At 41.2% G+C, this 21786-nt stretch overlaps 1 protein-coding gene across 2 annotated transcripts in view; it reads right to left on the reverse strand.

Annotated features, from left to right (window-relative positions):
• Positions 1-4868: 4868 nt before the first annotated feature.
• The window catches only part of PDHX (pyruvate dehydrogenase complex component X), a 93899-nt gene continuing 76981 nt past the window's right edge, over positions 4869-21786 (reverse strand). For both annotated transcript variants that reach the window (XM_051825977.3, XM_008269678.5), the window contains exons 8-11: positions 20082-20140; positions 16993-17151; positions 8733-8797; positions 4869-6012 (exon numbers count right to left, since the gene is read on the reverse strand). In XM_051825977.3, coding sequence (XP_051681937.3) covers positions 5754-6012; positions 8733-8797; positions 16993-17151; positions 20082-20140 — 542 coding nt within the window. In that variant the 3' untranslated portion in view covers positions 4869-5753. The remainder of the gene's footprint in view (positions 6013-8732; positions 8798-16992; positions 17152-20081; positions 20141-21786) is intronic.

The following is a 21786-nucleotide window of genomic DNA, read 5'->3' on the forward strand; positions in this document are numbered from 1 at the left end:
ACCCCAGATATCCTCAGCACGACAGCCCACTGGCCGAGGCTCATCTGTGCCCTGGAGTTGCTTCCTACTTGAGATCTGTGGACAAATCTGGCCTGGGCAACCCAGTGAATGCTACCCTGATACACTTATCAGTGCAGAAGCCTGGACATGAACCCTAAGGTAGCTACTTTTGGATCAGACTCAAAGCTATTTATTAAAGGTAAGATGTCTTTATCCCCCCAGAGGACTAAGCCTCTAGTTTTAAGCTTCTGTTTTTCTAAGTCTTCCATTCAGAGGTGCAAGTGGTAACATTTAACATTTTGAGTTATAGTATAGTCCATAATGAAAACAAAACAAAAATCTCTCAGTACCTTCTGCATTCGTTACCACAAAGGCACAAGGAGAACCACTATAAAGAAAGTACAAATTCATCTAAGAGTGGTTAGGTAGGAAATGTGTCCGTGTCAGAACGGATGCTCAGTCATTGCAGGTGGAAAACACCCCCTTCACACTACCTTGTCGCAGCTCTAGTGTCCCAACTGAGGAGGCCACACCGCAACGCTGTGACCTTGAGCCTGGAACACCGCTTCAGACTCCAGCTGTGCCCTCCTGAGCCCAGGCTCATTTAAGTACGCTTGGAGTTTCTATGCAGGAGGTATGTCCTCCTTTGCAAACAGCCTCCCACAGAGAATTGAGGAAATTAAATAAGCAACCAGAACAATGGTTCATTTTCCACCATTTCCTTATATTCCATATAAGAATATTCAGGCAGGAACCAGCACTGTGGCATAGCGGGTAAAGCTGCCACCTGTGGTGCTGGCGGCCCATATGGGAACTAGTTCGAGTCCCGGCTGCTCCACTTAAAATCCAGCAACCAGAACAATGGTTCATTTTCCACCATTTCCTTATATTCCATATAAGAATATTCAGGCAGGAACCAGCACTGTGGCATAGCGGGTAAAGCTGCCACCTGTGGTGCTGGCAGCACATATGGGAACTAGTTCGAGTCCCGGCTGCTCCACTTAAAATCCAGCTCTCTGCTATGGCCTGGGAAAGCAGTGGAAGATGGCCCAATTTCTTGGGCCTCTGCACTCGCGTGGGAGACTCGGAAGAAACTTTGGTCTGGCCCAGCTGTAGCTGTTGTGGCCATTTGGGGAGTGAACTAGAGGATGGAAGACCTCTTTCTCTCTCTCTCTCTGCCTCTTCTCTCTGTAACTCTGCCTTGCAGATAAATAATTTTTTTAAAAGAATATTCCGGCACAGAAATGAGGTTTTAGCCAGGAGTATAGTAATTTTATAGACAAAGCTGAAATCAGACTTAAAACACTATTGATTTAATAACTTGGGAAATAAGTATGTACCAACAACCAGTAGTTCTGTTGGAAGAACAGTTATTAAGTATCATCCTACAGCTTCTTGATAAATACCCTTCCTTATCAGACAGACTCATGATGAGTCATTGGTAAGTGTTCAGTGTCTTATGCAATTAAAACCGTATCTCTTCCACTTACATAACGCCTTCTGCTCGCTAAAGTGCTGTGATTACTGTTAATTTATTTGATCACAGCAGTCTTATCGTTTAAAAACCCATCTCTTAATGACAGGAGTAAGAAAAATTTCATATAACTAAGAAATTTAAAAAAACATCATTTTAAGTAGAAAAAAGAGAAATCATAATCAAGTAATAATTCTCAACTTTTGACAAAAGCCCAAATTTCCCTGAATGGTACAGTATCACATACAGCAGAGGCAGAACTTACTTTCCCAGGCAACACTGCCTGGACTGCATAAAATAGAGAAGTGGTGAAAATGTAAAGATGAACTTTATATGCTCAAAGATACAAAAAATTGCTACAAAGGCAGGTTAATAATAATTTTTCAAAGTCCATCCATATAGTATTTTATGATTTTAATGAAATGGTGTCTTCAATATGACAAGTCCAGATAAATAAAATCAATTTAGAACTAGAAAAAAATTTCATAAAACTATTTAAAATGATTTTACTGGAAGAATACTGCTCTTTCCATTTAGAAAACATTTAAAATGCTTTCTGCAATATACCATCTGCTATTTACGATGGGTCCGAATCACTCCTTGTGACACTGGTGGGAGTCAGGTGGGACGGTGCTGGATGGGAAATGGTAACACCGTCTAAGGGAACAGCCCAGAACCCCCTGTGCTCCCAACACAGCACAGATGCCACACTTGATGAATATTCCTCATGCACTGACCTAGTGCATATCCTAATCAACTCAATCTACAGCACAGCTTCCCAGCTGTTTCCTACCCACTGGCTTCCTCTCTCTGTTGGGCCTCTCTTGCACATTACAGTCAGACTAACTGTAAAAGCATTCTGCACTCTTATGTCATTTTTCAAAAAAAATCAGCAAGGGCTCCCCGTTAACAACAACATCCTATCTAAATTAATGGTTAATTCTTCCCAGCAAGACACCAGGTTCTTTTAAATGTTTACTTCATCTAGACAAAGTCCATCAAGACACACATGAGGACAAAACCGAGATTTAAAGGATATCTTAAATTTCCTCCCACAGGCTCTCTATACTTTATTAACTCATAGCACCACCTATCTTTCAATGAAAGATTACAAAATGAGATAAACTTCTGGCATGAGGCCCATGTGCCTGGCTTAAACAATTCATTACGAAATTAAGCCCAAAGTGGAAAAAAGAAAATGCCCTAAAAATAGACATGCCATTTAGTGCTACATACAATACCTGTAAGACCATCTAGATTTTTTTTTTTTAAGATTTATATATTTATTTGAAGAGTTAGAGAGAGAGAGAGAGAGGGAGGGAGATCTTCCTTCTACTGGTCCACTCCCCAGATGGCTGCAACAGCTGGGGCTGGGCCAATCCAGAGCCAGGACCAGGAGCTGAGTCCAGGTCTCCCAACTGGGTACAGGGACCCAAGCACTAGGCAATCCTCTGCCTCATACCCAGGTGCACCAGCAGGGAGCTGGATGGGAAGTGGAGCAGCTGGGAGTCCAATTGGCGCTCACATGGGATCCTGGCACTGCAGGGAACAGCTTTATCTGCTATGCCATGGTGCTGGCCCCAGGCATATAGGTTTCTTAGTAATGTTTCAAACAAAGGAGTCTGGCCAGCAGTGTGCTGATGGTTTTTATCTGCTGGCTCTGTAAATGTGAATTAGAAAGTACCATTAGGGAAAGGCGGAGCCATTTGACTTACAAATTCCAATAGTCATTGATATTTTCATGCTCAAGGGCTCACTGGAAAGTGTGCTGCCTTTTCCTTCTAAGTCTTCCCACTATTTTAGTTATGTCCTCTATTTAAATGAGAAAAGAGGTGAGGAGGTACAAACTTTCATTTTCTACCCTCTCAGTATGATACTTGCTACTACAAAAAGGTTAGTAATATGGAAGGAGCTGGCAGACTACGCAGCATCCAGCTCAAACCAAGGATGCCCTACGCGCTTCTCAAATCAGTGTTAACCTTTGATCTCATGATCTCATGCTGCAAGAGATGGACATAATTCTTTATTTATTTTAAAAGCAGAGTGACAGAGAGGGAGAAACATACACACACACACACACACACACACACACACACACGGACAGTGAGATCTTCCATCTACTGGTTCACTTTCCAAATGGCTGCAAGAGCCAGGATTGGGCCAGGCTAAAGCCAGCAGGAGCCAGGAACTTCTCCCATGTGGGTTTCTGTGTCCAAGGACTTGGGTCATCCTCTGCTGTTTTTCCAGGTACATTAGGAGGAAGCTGGATCAGAAGTGCAGCTGCCAGGACTTGAACTCTGATATGGCACTCTGATATGGGAGTAGGAATTCCAAGCGGCGGCTTAACCCACTGCATTACAGGGCCGACTCCAATTGGGCTCTTTTTAGAAATGACAAATTTTCTTATATAATTCTCATTAGTATTGAAATATTAGAGAAGATATTTTTTGCCTAAATGAATAAGCACTGTACCAAAATCTAAGAAGGCAAACCACAAGAAGCAACTAATTGTATGAGACTGGTTATGTCTATAAAGAATCAAAATGTCATAAATTTATATCGCATTTTGGCTGCACAGTTCACAGTTTTGTAAGGCAGGCAGGGATGGGTCTTAGTGCCCATTTCATTTCCAGGGAAAGTGAGGCACTACTACTGCACAACCAAGTCCACACAACACAAAACTCCAAATCAAGGCCTGTTTATGGCTTTCTCTTGCTCTTCTTCAGATACAAAATTAGAAAAACAGTCAAATAACTCCAGTTAAAACTGATCTTGAAAACAGTATAACTTAGAAAAGTTATTTTGAAAACCGCATTTAGTTACAATTTCCAGCATAATTGCTAATATGACAAAAGTGTTGAAGACTATTTCTAAAAAGTGGCTTATTAAAACTGAGTATCTGGATTCAGCATTTCTTAACAGCATCATTTTAGAAGGTTCTCTGGTTAGGGCCTATAGTTCAGCGAGTCACACCTAACTAACTTGCATCACAGTCTTTCTTCTGGTGATTCACATGAACCAACATGTACGTGAACCTTTCTAGACTGGTTAATTAAATTATCATTCATTATCATCCAATTTAAATAAAGTTATCTTGCCAGTTAGAGCAGAGTTGTAAACGAGAAAGAAGCTCTTTCAACCTGCTTAACAATTAGAAAAAATTCAATATTACCAATGGAATCAAAGGGTATTTCTTATATGTTTTGCTGATTTCTAAGTCTTCTCTCTGCTCTTCCCAAAATTTGTACCTTTCTTATTAGTTTTGTAATGTCATATTAATTTTAAACTCCTTTTTCTTCTGTAGAGTCTCTTTTAAGCCACTTCTGAGAAATCAATAATCTTCTTTAAGGTTTCACTAAACATCTGAGTCCTAATATTGAACATACAATAGAAATTTTTTGATTTTCTCACACTTTATTGCACAGTACAAATTTGATTAAAATGCACTGAGTACAACATTTTGTGCTGAAACCAACACTAACGTCAAGCGTTTGGTAGGAGATACCACCGTTTACTTAAATATAGTTCAACTCGGCATAAAGGTGAGTTTTCTTCTGAAGGCTTAGATATGTCAGCTGTAGCTTTTTATTGACCCAACCAACTTTGTTGGTGTCTTTCCTTCTTCATTTTGCTTCTTTTGTTCTTCTTCTTCAGAAGTTCACAGTGTAACAGAGTGGAAATTATGACTAATAGAAACTACTTTAAAACATATGGCTTTACATACACAAAAAATTCAGTAATGTTGCCACAACCCCTCATATAATTTGATCCTTATTTACTATTATCCAGAATAAATTTCTGTACATACTAAATTGTTCAAGTATATCTATAGCAGTGTTTGTAAGAGAGAGGTCCCACTGCTCGATGAACGGGCCTCTCTTTGAAGATCACTTCAAACTTTAATACAATTAAGGTACAGTTTTAACAATGTTTTGATTTTACAATGTATCATACATTCTCAAATATCCTAAAATGCTCAAAGGAGCTAAACATAATTTGATTTACAGCTAGTTTAATATCCCTTTTGTACAGCACCAGAAGTTAAAAATGGATCTAACCAAATGGTCTCCTTTATTACAGTTTCTCACCACTTATTTCTATAACAATAAATCCAAATTGAGAATGAAGACAACTCGGGTCAAATGCCTTCACCTTAAATAAATAAACATCTCATCCACTTCACACTTCAGATACGTAACTGCTTTCCTACAGAGTTTGGTTCTTAGTAACAACTGTTCCATTAGCTAAGCCAAAGCCCCAGTGCGCCTATCTGTGAGGACTAAGCAAGTCGGATAGGATTCTCTAGGTTTGCTTTAAAACTTTCAAGAAACCTGGTAGCCAGCTCGTCGTCGACCACTCGACTGTCGCTGGACATGGTGACCGTGATGAGCTGGTGCTGCTGCAGTCTGGCGTTCCCCTCTTCATCCTCTGCGAGCTTCAGCACAGGCCGGAATCGCCCAACAGCCAAGATGCAGGCCTGGGGCGGGTTGATCACTGCGGAGAACTCATCGATGCCAAACATCCCCAAGTTGGAAATACTGGAGAGAGAAGGGAAAAAACCCCTGAAGATGCCATGTCCTTGATCAAGGTAACCCGTTCCCAGCCTATTTCAAAGATCAAGAATACAAATCAGCACACACACAAACACTGTATCTACAATCAGACATGTATTCGGCATTGAACTGGCGGTCCCAGGCAATGGTACATGGCAAGAAAAAGAAAAATGTGATTCCATAAGTACTAGAAAAAAGAAATAGGATTGTTATCCACTGATGAACTGATCGAGCATATAGAGAATCCAGAGCACCACAAATAAGTCAGTGAGGATTCATAAGCTACCAGATACATGGTCAATATAAAAATTCATTTTGTGTCTATTTACAAATTGCTGTAACTAGAAAAATGGAATTTAAAAATAATAATGGTGATTTGATTCTAAGATTTATCTGGAAATACAAACAGCTATGAAAAACAATCTTCGGCTGGCGCCACGGCTCACACTAGGCTAATCTTCCACCTAGCGGCGCCGGCACACCGGGTTCTAGTCCCGGTCGGGGCGCTGGATTCTGTCCTGGCTGCCCCTCTTCCAGGCCAGCTCTCTGCTGTGGCCCGGGAAGGCAGTGGAGGATGGCCCAAGTGTTGGGCCCTGCACCCCATGGGAGACCAGAAGTACCTGGCTCCTGCCTTCGGATCAGCGCGGTGCACCGGCTGCAGCGTGCCAGCCGTGGCAGCCATTGGAGGGTGAACCAACGGCAAAGGAAGACCTTTCTCTCTGTCTGTCTCTCTCACTGTCCACTCTGCCTGTCAAAAAATAAAAAAATAAAAAATAAAAAAAATTACCAATAAAATTTATTAAAACTCACAATTTTTTTTTGACAGGCAGAGTTAGACAGTGAGAGAGAGAGAGAAGGTCTTCCTTCCGTTGGTTCACCCACCAAATGGCCACTATGGCTGGTGTGCTGCACTGATCCTATGGCAGGAGCCAGGTGCTTCCTCCTGGTCTCCCACGTGGGTGCAGGGCCCAAGCACTTGGGCCATCCTCCACTGCCTTCCTGGGCCACAGCAGAGAGCTGGCCTGGAAGAGGAGCAACCGGGACAGAACCGGTGCCCCAACCGGGACTAGAACCTGGAGTGCTGGTGCCGCAGGCGGAGGATTAGCCTAGTGAGCTGCGGCGCTGGCAGAAAACTCACAACTTCTGTTCATTTAAAAACAGCACTAAAAAAGTCTAAAGACAAGACACAGAGTGGGAAAAGCTATCTGAAATACTACATGTCTTACAAGGTCTATGTTACCTGGAGATAATAAACCCTACAAGTCATTTAAAAATGGACACATGTTGGGGCCGGCACTGTGGCGCAGTGGGTTAACACCCTGGCCTGAAGCGCCGGCATCCCATATGGGTGCCAGTTCTAGTCCCGGCTGCTCCTCTTCTGAACAAGCTCTCTGCTATGGCCTGGGATAGCAGTAGTAGACCAAGTGCTTGGGTACCTGCACCTGTGTGGGAGGCCTGGAAGAAGCTCCTGGCTCTGGATTGGCGCAGCTCCAGCCGTTGTGGCCAACTGGAGGGTGAACCAGCAGATGGAAGACCTCTCTCTCTGTCTCTATCTCTCTTTGTAACTCTGTCTTTCAAATAAATAAAATAAATCTTAAAAAAAAAAAAATGGACACACGCCTTTATCAGACACCCAAATGGTAGATAAATAAAGTTTTCAAATATAATTAATTTGTACTTCTCAGACCAGAGAGTAACATACCTCAAAAGTGGTGAAAACTTACAACCAAACACTACTAGTGTTGGCAAGAATATGAAGCAGTGGGAATTCTCATGCACTGTTACTGGAAGTATAAATCTAAGTAAACATTTTTGAAAATTACTTGGTAGTGTTAAGGGTTTTAACTCCAGAAATTCTAGTTTTAGATTCACACAACAAAAACCTGTACACATGTTCACCATAAGACATTGATAAGGATGTTCACAGCAGCATTATTATTTGCAATATCACCAATCTGGAAACAAGACAAGTTTCCATTCAGAGTAAATGCAGGTGTGCACATTTACACAACAGTGTATTACAGAGTGTGACAATGAACCCACAGCTGCTTCACCCAGCAACACGGTGACTCTCACAGACACAGACGCAGAGTGGAAGAAGCCACTATAGGAAGCAGTGAATATAAAGATCAAAACAAATTTACAATGCTCCTTTCCAGAATGGTGGCTACCTGTGGGGAGGGGCCCAGGAAGGCGCTGGGATGCAGGACAAGTTTTGCATCTCACTCTGAGTGATCAGTTTCTTTGCTCTATAAAAACTAAGCCACACTCAGTGCACTCTGCTGTCTGAGCAGTCTCCAAAACGTTCATGGAAAATGCATACCATGAAAAAACCATGCATGAATTTCATTTTTTTTGCACCCAGATAAACTTATCTTTTAATTCTATTTTTCACAAACTTTCCAAAGTACTCTCATATCTAAGATACACTAAAAATGAACTGGTAATAAGTAACTTGAACAGAGATCACACGGAGGACATTACTGAAGAGGTAAAACCTTAGTAACCTGCATGTCATTCCAAGAAGAATGTGTGCTTCAGCACTAATGACTTCCCTCTGGTTCTGTGTGAAACCACGGCTAGTCTGAAGCACACTTTCACACATTCTATTGTTTAAATTAAGGGTGAGACATTTAACTTAAATTTTAAAAATGTTTCCGATAAATAAATTAAACAGGCTGAAATAATTAAAAATTTAAATTTACCTAAAAGATCCTCCTTGGTATTCTTCAGGCAACAATTTTCCATCTCTTGCCTTCTTCGAGAGAGCCTGAGAAAAAGACAGAGAAACCAACAACATGTTACACGGTTGATCTTATCACCTGAGTTACATGTACAGCATACACTCTCATCTCTGATATGCCTTGATTGGACTATATAATTAAGCTGCTACACATAATTTTCTCTAATACAACTAATGAAAAAAAAAAAGACTATAGAAAACTCAAGAAGCTAAAGATGCTAATCAAAACTCTACAAAAAATTTTTCTGTAAAACATTTTCAAATACTGGAATTACATTGTGCACCACTGCTCTGTAGAATGTTTCAGTGTTTCCTATATACAAAATATAATTTTCATTTTGCCTGTAAAATTTCTTCTTGTAAGAGAAAATATTAGAAGTCATTCATGTCAATCTTGCAGATTTTAAAGAAATTATACAATGGCAGGGCCATTGGCTTAACGGGTAAAGCCACCGCCTGCAATGCCAGCATCCTATGTGGGTGAGGATTTGAGTCCCCGTTGCTCCACTTCCAATCCAGCTCATGGCTAATGTGCCTGGAAGGGCAGTGGAGGAAGGCCCAGGTGCTTGGGTCCCTGCACCTATGTGGGAGACCTGGATGTAGCTCCTGGCTCCTGGTTTTGGCATAGCTCGGCACTAGCCATTGTGGCCACTTGGGGAGTGAACCAGCAGACAGAAGATCGCTCAATGGCAACCTAAGTAGCATACATACAAGCCCACCACCAACACATCAGTTTTCATTTTTCCATGTTTGTCTAATCTTTATTCACAAAATAACCTCAGAAAATGATCAAAAAATAGAATTTTATATTTCATTCAATATTCAGTGTATCTTTTGTGTTGTTAGTCTTCATAAAATGATTTTTTATGTCTGCTTAACATTCTAAAGAATGCATCTGCCATAATATACAGACATTATTCCAGTGTCACAAATTGGTTCACTGGTTTCTTCTGAATTACAGAATTCATTGGAATTATAGTGCCCTAGAGATTGGGTTTTTTTTTGGTTCTGGATCTTACGGCTGAAACATTACCTGTCTGAGTTAGTCTGATTTATACTCCACAAGGAATACAAAAATGCACTTTCCCATCACTCTTGAGAGCACCAGTGATGAAAAGCGAAATAAAGTTGACAGTGGCATTGAGTAACAGAGTTAAATTTTCTTCCCACCTCTTGCACTTGGAATTAACCATACTTCAGTTAATCTTTATTTTTCAGTATGTCAAGAACAAACAAACAGAAGTTGAGCCATTAAATACAAACAATAATGAATTAGTTTATGAGGACAGAAGAAAAGGATGTTGTTGTCATTTGGATGGATGAAATACATGTAGACCATACTTAATATTTTGTATCACATAGCCAACGTAAGTACAATTACAGTCAAAGTTGGTTATTTAATTATGAGCCATAGCTCATTTAAATTTTCTTAAGATTCTATTTATTTATTTGAGAAGTAGAGTTTACAGACAGTGAGAGGGAAAGACAGAGAGAAAGGTCTTCCATCCACTGGTTTACTCCCCAAATGGCTGCAACGGCCAGAGCTGGCCCAATCTGAAGCCAGAAGCCAGGAGCTTCCTCTGGGTCTCCCATGTAGGTACAGGAGCCCAAGCACTTGGGCCATCTTCTACTGCTTTCCCAGGCCATAGCAGAGAGCTGGATTGGAAGAGGAAAAGCCAGGACTAGAACCAGCACCCATATGGATGCCAGCGCTTCAGGTGGAGGATTAACCTATTACGCCACAGCACCAGTCTCTGGTTTAATTTTGAAAAACTAAATTATTCTTTTTTTTCTTTAAAAATCTCCAAAATTTACAAATGACCATAACAGATTACTATGACTACTAGCAACTGAAACAATTATAGATTTATACTATTTGAATATAGATACTTAGGAAAGTATTTGGATTTAAATTGAAAAATGAAGAGATAAACTTTGTATGCAGGATTTTCAGAAAGTTCATGGACAATGGGTATTATAAAAATACTATGCATGGATATCAAAGTTTTTTGCACCAAAGTAAGTTTATTTTTTCTCCCACTTTCCATGAACTTTTTGAAGTCCTTGGAATATCACAGAGGGAACAGGAGTCAGTTTTAGTCTAGTAGATAAAATGGCCACACCTTCTTCAAAGAAGTATCTGGGTTTGATATTCTGCTTTAGCTCCAGTTCCTAAATCCAGGTTCCTGCTAATACAAAGCCTGGAAGGCAGCAGAGGTGGCCCCAGTAATTGGGTTCCTGCCATCTACATGAGAGACCTGTATTACCGGCTCCTGGCCCTGTCCTGGCCACTGTGAGCATTTCAAAAATGAACGAGCAGATGGGAACTCTCAAAAAAAAAAAAAAAAAAAAGAGTAAACAGTCTACAAATGTATTTGTATTTTCCTGCCTTAATCAATATAATTTTCACATAATTTAAACAGACACGTGAATGTGGAAAAACATTTTTTAAGGCAGATGACCACAAAATATGCTGATTACTAGACTGGAACAAATAAAAAACAAAACTCATTTTATGAAATGGATTGCAAGTACACATACTGTAACTTTTAAAAAACAACCCTCTCTAGATAGACCCTAAATACATTAGCAGGATATTTTTGTCAATGAACTCCAATAAAAAGAGTGGAATCAGCAAGAATTTGAGTAGGATGTTGATTCTGAAAATCTGTAATTCTCATTGGACTCTCCTGGAAATGTGAACTTAAAGTGCATGGTACCTGAGTGCTCTAGCTAGAGATATAAGAAAAGCAGCACATACTTCTGTAATAGATATCTCTTCCCTTTCTCATTCATTCTAAAAAATTTATTTGGTATTTATGAGGAACACTTCACCTCTGCCTTTTAAAGCTATTATAATTAATGAAAAGTTAAGAATAGCATAGGATCAAAGATTTGAATCCCCAAGGAATACAAAACTTGAACTTGGCTGGGGCATGCCTTTAACCCAAACACTGACAGCTCTGGGGTTACTGAGTGTCAAGAAATACATGTGTACTGCAGGTCTTTTAAACCTGGGCTCCACAGATAGATTATCAGGGAGTCAAAAACCCTGAAAAATTACCTGAATGAAATATTTTTATTAAATTTTTTTTGACAGGCAGAGTTAGAGAGACAGAGAGAAAGGTCTTCCTTTACCATTAGTTCACCCCCCAAATGGCTGCTACGGCACGCTGTGCCAATCCGAAGCCAGGAGCCAGGTGCTTCTCCTGGTCTCCCATGGGGTGCAGGGCCCAAGCACTTGGGCCATCCTCCACTGCACTCCCGGGCCACAGCAGAGAGCTGGCCTGGAAGAGGAGCAAGAGGGACAGAACCGGTGCCCTGACCGGGACTAGAACTTGGAGTGCCGGCACCGCAGGTGGAGGATTAGCCTAGTGAGCCGCGGCGCCGGCCTTAAAAAATTTTAAAACAATAAATTGAACAACTACTATCTTCTAAGCACTCTCCTAGAAGTAGATATATGGCAATGAACAAGACAGTCACCATCAGACAGTCAACACAGAAGGGTCAACAAATAAAGAATGCAATTTCAAGAACTGAGAAGCCATATGAAGACAGCACGACAGGGTAACAGTACAGACTGCTAGGAGCTACTGAAGCCATGGCCGCTACAGAAGGCCTGAGGAAGTGGCAGTCGAAGGGAGGAATGAAGAGTGAAGAGGAGCCAGCCAGGTGAAGATGAGAGAGAAGTATGGACTGGATGGGGTGCTTTGCGAGCCAGAGTTCAGAGCTCAACCTGATCACGACCCCCACGGTTCCCTCCAAAGGGGAACAAGCTCTCTCACCAGGTGGACAGCTTCAGTTTCTGGGGCAGGTTCTCGCGCCCTCTGCCTGTCTGCTAAGGTACTACCTTCACACTCTGTCTCTAACTCTGCCTGTGTGCTCAAATCTTCACAGCTTCTTTGGCAGACTATGCTGACGCAAGGCTCTTCTTGACTCTGTCTGCCCGAGTCAACTATCTCAAATTCTGAACCCAAAGACTGGTCTTGCAGACACAGCATATCACTGTATTCCTGTCCTGTGTAGTCAACCCATCACAGTGCATGTGGTATCACTCTTGGGTCTTTGGCTATTCTCAACTTGTTTGTTTCTTCAAGTCCAGGAACTGCTTCTCAAATAATTTTAGGGGGAGCCCACTACTGTTTGTAGAACAGTATCTGCTCACCACAGTCACAGGACAGTTTCATTACTAAGAAGCTGCGAAGCTTAATGGTTCGGAGCACAGGCTCTGGTCTGGTCTATAGTTCTGATAGGATGATTCTGAAGAGGCTTAAAAATTAAAGTGCACAAAAGGCTCTTTTTTTAAGAAGTATTTTATGAAAGGCTACAACCAAGGTACACAATATGCCAGTTGCTATATTGTTATAGCTATCATTTTAATTGTACACATACTTCCATAATTCTTTTAAACAAGATTACAAGCATTACACATGAATTATCACCATTATTCTATCTGAAGCAGATCTTGCTCTCAGAATTGAAATCATTCTGAATTTTATGTGTTCAAATACATAAACATTACACTTTTTAATAAGCTATTATAATACAATGCTTGATGTAGACATATAGACAAGATTCAAATTGTATAAAAATCGCACTCTTCCACAAACAGAACATTTCTTGTCTCACTTTTTGCAGGAGTAGGGGTTTAAAATATAGCAACATGACAGCATAGAAGGCCAAAAGGGAAGGCCCCTAAATGTGTAAGAAACTCAGGGCAGCCGCTGGGGGTTGCTCACTGTAGAGAAGACTGCAATACAATCTTGCACCCAGTGTTTCAAATTGGTGCATGAGTTGTTTCTTAATGTCTGCTAGCTTACAAGGTTAAATGAACATTATTTTATCTTTTGTGAAGAATTATCTAAAATACATAGTTTCTAAGCTATCATTAGTAACATCTGTGATTTCGGTTTCTTAAAAAAAATCATGCTTCCATTTCTAAATCATTTCAGCAAGAGACAAATTTTTTAAGAGGGCAGAGGTATCCCTGTCTCTCACACACATATACTCTTGTACACTAGAGAGCTACTGTGCTGAATAGGCCACACTCGGCACCTGACTCTCATGAGAAGCCTCCCCGTCCTCTGTTTCCTTCTGAACAGAAGCACAGGTGGTCACACCCATCAATGCTGTTAGGTCCTGTGCCCTGCGAGCCTGAGGCCTAGTATGAGACCTGTGCAGCTAAGTCTTCCTACAAGAACCTCCATGGTGGGGGAGGGGTACGCAAACCAAATCTTCCTTCCTGGGGCCAGCACTGTGGTATAGTGGGATAAGCCTTCACCTGTGGTGCCAGCATCCCATATGAGCACCAATTCAAGTCCCGGCTGCTCCACTTCCAATCCAGCTCTCTGCTATGGCATGGGAAAACAGTGGAAGACGGCCCAAGTCCTTGGGCCCCTGCACCCGGGTGGGAGACTTGGAAGAAGCTCCTGGCTCCTGGCTTCGGATCTGACCAGTCTGGCTGTTGCGGCCATTTGGAGAGTGAACCAGTGGATGGAAGACTTTTCTGTCTCTCCCTCTCTCTGTAACTCTATCTTTCAAATAAATAAATTAATTAATAAACCTTAAAAAAAAATCTTCATAGGAGGCCAAATCAAATCCTCTTGCCTGGTAACCAAAGACAGTAAAAAGACAAAGGGCTGGCAAAGAAGCAGATGACCAGGGCGGGGCAGGGTGGGGGTTAGGAGGGTGGGGATGGAAATGGTAAAAGGAAGGAGAGAGGTGCAAGTATGCAGAGGTGATTTAAGTACAGGCTTTAGAACCATACTGCTGGTTTAAGGAAATCCTCACTTCCACAGCTTTTTGGTTCTACTATGTTGGGCAAATTTCTTGAAGTTACTAAAACTCAGAGTCCTCAATTTCTAAATGGGGTAGCAAAGGTTCCAACTACAGTAGTGGGATAATACGATGCAATGAAGTACTTAGCCCAGTGCCTGGCATATCCTCAGTCTAAGAATAGAGGGTGGATCATAAACAGCAGGGTGGGCGGGAGGAGCAGGCAGACAAGCAGCCAGAGCTCAGCACACCCTGGGGGCCAGAACAGGATCTGCTCAGGGGCTGACAGAGATCAGCATTCTGGGGTCTGACTGCCTTCCCTACCTGAGGCTGTGAGACCTATGAAGGAGCTTTCCTATAATGGTTGATTTGTAAAAATCAATAACATACAGTACTTCATACTTACAGGTTATTTCCACACTTAGACTCATTGGACCTCCTTAAAAACACTCATATACACATATTCCCATTCGTGCTGAAAATTCCGGATGAACAAAAAGCACATACCATATCCCAGTAAATCAATCTCTATTACTCTATTACTTTCACTTCGGAATGGCACAAATTAATGCCACTTTTCAATTAAGAATAACCATTGCATTTTTATCTATACATACTGTGCAAATCATTTCAAAAAGGAGATAAGACCACAAAATGTCAATTCTACAATTAAGGCTCACCCTTAATTACAGCTAACTCTAAAAGTCCAAGTACACTCAACATGTATGGGAACGCTTTTCAAAGCAGACTCACTTGCATTCATTATTTCATTCTGGGCAGGGAAGTCTATACACTCATACGCTAGAAGCTCCCCTAAAGAAGTCTTGTTTTCCACTCTTTATTCCCCTCAGCGCTTGCTCTACACCCTACATATGAGAGGATCTCGGTAAAGGGGAAAAAGCAAAGACTCTTCTATCCAAATGAACCTAAATTTTCAATGCAAGTCCTTCAAGACCTGTGATACTGCTGCCAAAAAACACTCCTGAAGATTATCAGACCTGCCCGACTGACCTACTGCCTGTGTTTATGTCAACTCAGTGAGATATTTTTGGCAAAATTGGACTTGCTCACATTACCTTGGTAATACCAAGTACTTTGTGTGGTTTCAATTTTAGAGAGGAAATTAGTAAAATAAACTTTCTTTTAAGAACCTAATCTTCAGCCGGCGCCGCGGCTCACTAGGCTAATCCTTCGCCTTGCGGTGCCGGCACACCAGGTTCTAGTCCCGGTTGGGGCGCCGGATTCTGTCCTGGTTGCCCCTCTTCCAGGCCAGCTCTCTGCTGTGGCCAGGGAGTGCAGTGGAGGACGGCCCAAGTGCTTGGGCCCTGCACCCCATGGGAGACCAGGATAAGTACCTGGCTCCTGCCATCGGATCAGCGCAGTGCGCCGGCCGCAGCGCGCCAGCCATGGCGGCCATTGGAGGGTGAACCAACGGCAAAGGAAGACCTTTCTCTCTGTCTCTCTCTCTCATTGTCCACTCTGCCTGTCAAAACAAAAAACAAAAAACAAAAAACCTAATCTTAACACAAGCCTATCCACTAGCGTCTTCGCAGCAGCTTCAGTTTTTCTTCAACCTTAGCATCTATCTGAAACAGCACCTTTGGGTTGAATTCTAGACATCGGGAAATTATGTTTTTGTCTGTGAATAAAGTTGGTCCTTAATTTAGCTATATGTTATTTTTGAATTTTTTAAAATTAAATTTTCTTAAAATAGTTCATGCTTGGAAAATAACTTAATTAGGTTCAATTCCTGGCTCCTATCTTGATTCCAGGTTACTGTTAATACAGAGCCTAGGATGGCCGGTGCTGTGGCATAACATGTAAAGCCACTGCCTGCAGTGCCGGCATCCCATATGGGTGCCGTTTCTGATCCAGCTCTCTGCTATGGCCTGAGAAAGCAGTAGAAGATGGCCCAAGTCCTTGGGCCCCGGTACCCATGTGGGAGACCCGGAAGAAGCTCCTGGCTCTTGGCTTTGGATTGGCATAGCTCCAGCCATTGCAGCCGTTTGGGGAGTGAACCAGCAGAGGAACCAGAGGGAAGACCTCTCTCTCTGTCTCTGCCTCTCTGTAACTCTGCCTTTCAAATAAATAAATAAATCTTTAAAAAAAATACAGACCTTAGAATGCAGGAGGTGATAGCTCAAGTAATTGGGTTTCTGTCACTCACACGGGGGGCCTGGTCCTAGCTCCTGGCTCCCAGCTTCAGCCTTAGCCCAGCCCTGGACACTGCAGACATTTGGGGAAAGAAGTTCATTTGCATACATGCTCTCTTTCTCTGTCTGCCCCTCTGTCAATGAAATAATTTTTTAATCTCATATACACAGGTGATAATCTTGACATAAACTACTCCCCCACAAATCAATGTGATTATATCAAGATTGATCAGAAAGTAATTATCTGAAAGTATATTCTAACATTCTGGAAACACAGTATTTCTTAAGACACACCTTTACAGAACTGGCAATTTCCTGTATGCCCTTAGCAGCAGCGTCTTTTATGATTGGCGTAATTAAACCTTTATCTGTTGCCACAGCCACGGAAATGTCAATAGATGGCAGTTGCTTTGGGCCTTCTCCATCCCAGCTTACGTTAACACCTGGCATTTGCTAGAAAAAGGGAAAAACATGTTACCAAGGAAGCAGCTTCACACCAACGGGATTACAGAAAAATAATAACCCTATCATTCATTTTCCAAAGTGAATGTAGCCAGACAGAAGGAAATGGATAAAAATATGGCTTTAAAAAAATGGTTTGCATCTCTGTGTTAATTACTGTTTATGTTTTGGATGGAGAGTTAAACATATCATCTTTTTTGAAGCAAGTCTGAGGAAATCCTGAGGATCACAGCTGAGAAACCGCTGTTAAATGTAATTGCTATACTTTCAGCCTCAGATGATGCCAAACGTGACCTCTGACTGGAGAGGGACCTGCCTCACTAGTGCAGATCTGGCGTGTCTATTGGCAGGCCCTTGGTAAATGACTTCCCTATTTAAAAGTGATTTCCTAAGCTTCATAAACAAACGACATAGATTATATAGAGATATGAGTATTTACCCATTAAACACACAAACAAGTATAATGAGGAAAACAGGGTGAACTGACAATGCTGCCAAATATCAAAACAGACATCAAAAACAAAAGTTCTCTTCTCAAAAAGTTGGCTTTGCACAGAGCAAGATGCTGGCATGCCCCCAGCGTGCTGTTGAAGTGTGGCAGTCCACACTTTGACTCCACTTTGCTCGAGCTGCCCACCGGCATGCTACACTCATTTCCACTCCACAATGACCTTCACCGCACGCTTCAATGGCTCCTTCCATTTTTCCATCCTTCAAGGCTGGCTTCAAACATTCATTAAACAAGGCCAAGAAGAAAGCCTGAAGTCCCAGTCCCTCAGAAGATTTGAAATTTTTCATAGACAACATTAAGTCAACGAGAAAAAAAGGAAGACTCACAAATGAAGCCTATCTGGCAATTAGATTTCATTAGAAAATTAAGTAACAAAGATCTACAGGACATCATCTAAGTTGTAGTTAACGCCAATTAAATGACTCTAGGCTAATAATTTCAGGAACCTAGAAGAAATGAATGATTTTCTGAGAAAACTGCTCCCAAAATTGATTCAAGAGAAAGTTGAAAATTAAACAGATTAGTAATTATAGGAGAAAGAAATGGGAAAGCTCCCAAGATCTCCTCCTCAAAATTGATATATACCAATATGTCTACTGGGGAATTCTATAAAACTTCAAGAAATACTATCTTCATAATTAATTGAAATGAGCACAGAGAAAGGAAAAGAATCCAAATTTGTTTTATAAAGCCAATGATTTTAAAAGAAAAAAAAAATCTGATTGAGTTAGCATGAAATTTGATTGACAATTACTTATGGCACCTAATACAAAATTATATAATCAAACATTAACAAATAGCTAATAATCACTAGTGATTTATTTAAACAGTGTAAGAGTAATTCACAACTAGATCTATAAAATACTTCAAAACAGTTGGTTAAGAGAAAAACCATATAAACAATTGAAGTTAAAGTTCTCTGTTTTTGTAGTTCTTGAGAAAAATAATTTCATGATTAAGAATACCTTGACTACAGTACTTAACAAGCTGTGAGACTAGAAAATCTCATCAGAGAAAGAAGGCAGGAATCCTGGGTTCTAAATTCCCATCTCCTGCCACGCTCTTATGTTCCGTTGTCTTCCTGCTACCTCTCTGGGACACTGCTGGACTCCACAAACAACACCAAGTTCTGGATACCCTACTCACACCTGCTCCTATCTCAGTTTCCCCAATCTTAGTACACAGAAAACACTCATTCCATTGCTTGGGCCTAAAACCTTGTTCTTTCTTTCACAGCCTACATCCAACCCATCAGCAATCCTGTTGGCTCTCTTTTTAGCTTAACCAGCCACTGTCTTATCCTCTAGCCTTCTAAGAAAGCAGAATGTTTCTACCCTGACCTTGCCACTGGCCCCACACAGAGACCAGAGCAGTGCTTTCTTCTTTTGAAAGCATAAGTGAGAGCAAAACCCTCCACAGGCTGGTGTTGTGACACAACAGGGTTGGGCTGCAGCTCGGATGCCCGCATTCCGTACAGGAGGGCCTGGTTCAAGTCCTGGCTACTCTGCACTTCTTACAGTAATGTGCCTGGGAGGCAGGGCATGATGACCCAAGGACTTGGGCCCTTGTCAAACACCATGGAAGACATGGTTCCTGGCTTCAGCCTGGCCCACCCCAGCTGTTGTGGGCCATCTGTGGAGTGAACCAGTGGATGGAAGATCTCTGTCACTCTGCCTTACAAATAAATAAATAAATCTTAAAAACAAACAAACAAAAACCCTTCAAAAGCCTTTCTTCTCATTCATAAGAAAATCCCTAGTATGCATCATGGTCAACAAGGCCTAAGAAACTTCAGTCGCTGCTTCCACCCCTCCTTCTTTTTAGAAACGTTAACCTCACCTCCATCATCCCCACCTTCACTGCCCCCGTCTAGGCACACTGTGTCTATGGATGACACAATCCACTCACACAAAGCCTTGTGTGGAAGGCTCTTCTTTCACTTCCTGTGTTTTTTTTTTTTTGTCTGTGTCTCATATGCTGGGTTGCCAGAGAGGCTGTCCTTGGTGTTTGAAAGCAGCAGCCCCATTATGACACCCCCTCCACCTGCTGTCTGTCTCCTCGGCACTTTCACCACCTGACAATGGCTGTTGCCTGCCCTACCTAGAACAGAAGTCCCATGAATATAGGCTTTTGTCACTGCTGTGTCGCTAATGCTTACAATGTACACAGCACAAGACAGCAGATCAAGTATCTGCCAGACAAATGGTCTTTATTCTGCTATAATTAGTTTGTGAGTCTGTTTGATTCTCAGTTCCTCCTTTTGTAAAATGAGTGAGATTAAATCATAGGATATTTTTTACCAAAAAACAATTTTGAAATTTTTGTGGCTCCAAAGTAGAGAGTCCTATTTATTACTCTAACAATCCCAAAACATGAGACTGTTTTAAAAGCTACGGGTTTCACTACTTACTTTAAGAGTAACAGCTGCTGCCTTGATGATAAAATCATTTACTGACACTTTAATGTCATCTGGAAGGAAAAGAAGCATGTTAAAATTAGTATCCATAAAACTTTAACATTGACTATTCAATTCAAATGAGTAAGTTATGAATTGCACTGGCAAATGATAAAAAAATTACAATTTTTTGTCTGCTTACTCACTAATATTCCTTTGATTAGAAAAATTTGTATTAAATAAGGTTCTCAATAAATAACATTAGCCAGGAATGTAAAAGCCTGCTTCTGGGCCTTGATCCAATATTTTTAATAGTGCAGACATCATACACAAGAACTTGAAGGAAGTATCACAACCATAACCAGAGGAAAAAGGACCAACTCCTACATCTCCACAAAGACAAAGGCTCTCTGTGGTATGTGTATCCAGGAAGCTTTACAAGGTGAATCATTTGTCTTTCTCTATCTTCCTTTTAAAATGTCCTTATCTGTGTATGTTTTATAGTACATGAATTACATTAGAAGAGTAATACATATAAGCACTTTAAATAAACACTTGTGTGTGTGAGTGGGGTGCTCAAATTGCTTTTACTGATAGACTGCACAACAAAAAAAAAAAACCTTAAACAATTGCATTAAACACGAGCTGCTTTTTAACTTAACACAACAGGATGCAGCAAATGCCAAAGATGAAGCAATTCTGGCAGGTGGCCGAATGCCGTGAATAAAATGAGGTTCTCTGTCTAGATGGATGAAGAATTCATCAGAACCAATTTCTTTCCAGTATACATAATGATTTTTTGTTTAAAGATTTATTTATTACTTTGAAAGGCAGAGTTACAGAGAGGCAGAGAGAGAGAGAGGGAGAGAGAGAGAGAAACTTCCATCCATTGTTCACTCCCCCGTTGGCCGCAACAGCCAGAGCTGCGCCGATCCAAAGCCAGGAGCCAGATTGTTCCAGGTCTCCCACGTGAGTTCAGAGGCCCAAGAACTTGGGCCATCTTCCATTGCTTTCCCAGGCCATAGCGGGATGGGAAGTGAAGTCGGTTGCCAGCATTGCAGGTGGTGGCTTTACCCGCTACGCCACAGCACTGGCCCCCATGATGATTTTTTATTTATTTATTTATTTATTTTTGAAGTCATGTATTTTTATTGTGGTAAAAAAAACTTACCTAACCAATCTTTAATAATGGGATATTTTTGGTTGCTCATGACCTTATTTGTAAAGTGAAATATAAATATAAATAATTTAGTGATCACTTCATTTACCTTCAATTCAACATATAGGATGTTCTCTAAGCTATTTAAAATTCAACAGAAAAAAATCATAACAATATCTGTGGTAGACACTGAAAACTAGTGTGTAACAAATTTGTACAACAAGGCAATCATCATGTTAATTTAAATTTTTTATAGCCAGAAAGATTAGTTGGGCTTTTATCAACACTGAGAACCTGTATTGATCCACTGTATAATGTCTGTTTCTCTACACATCACTGACGTGCCGGTCATGCCAGCTGTTCCTTCACAGGGGCCATGATGATTTTTAAGATAAAGCTGTCGTCCCCTCCCTTCCCACAGAGCTGACCATAACTAATGCATTTGTATTACATCTTTACTTTGGCCAATGGGTATGAAAGTGTTGGAAAAGGTAAATCTCATTTGATTCTCTGAAGAGCTTCTAGAAAAAGACTGTGAATGGTTGAGTTGGTGGAGCGGGA

The sequence above is a fragment of the Oryctolagus cuniculus genome, chromosome 1 (genome assembly GCF_051225735.1).
Source record: "Oryctolagus cuniculus isolate XC-2025 breed Fujian yellow rabbit chromosome 1, ASM5122573v1, whole genome shotgun sequence".
Lineage (NCBI taxonomy): Eukaryota > Metazoa > Chordata > Mammalia > Lagomorpha > Leporidae > Oryctolagus > Oryctolagus cuniculus.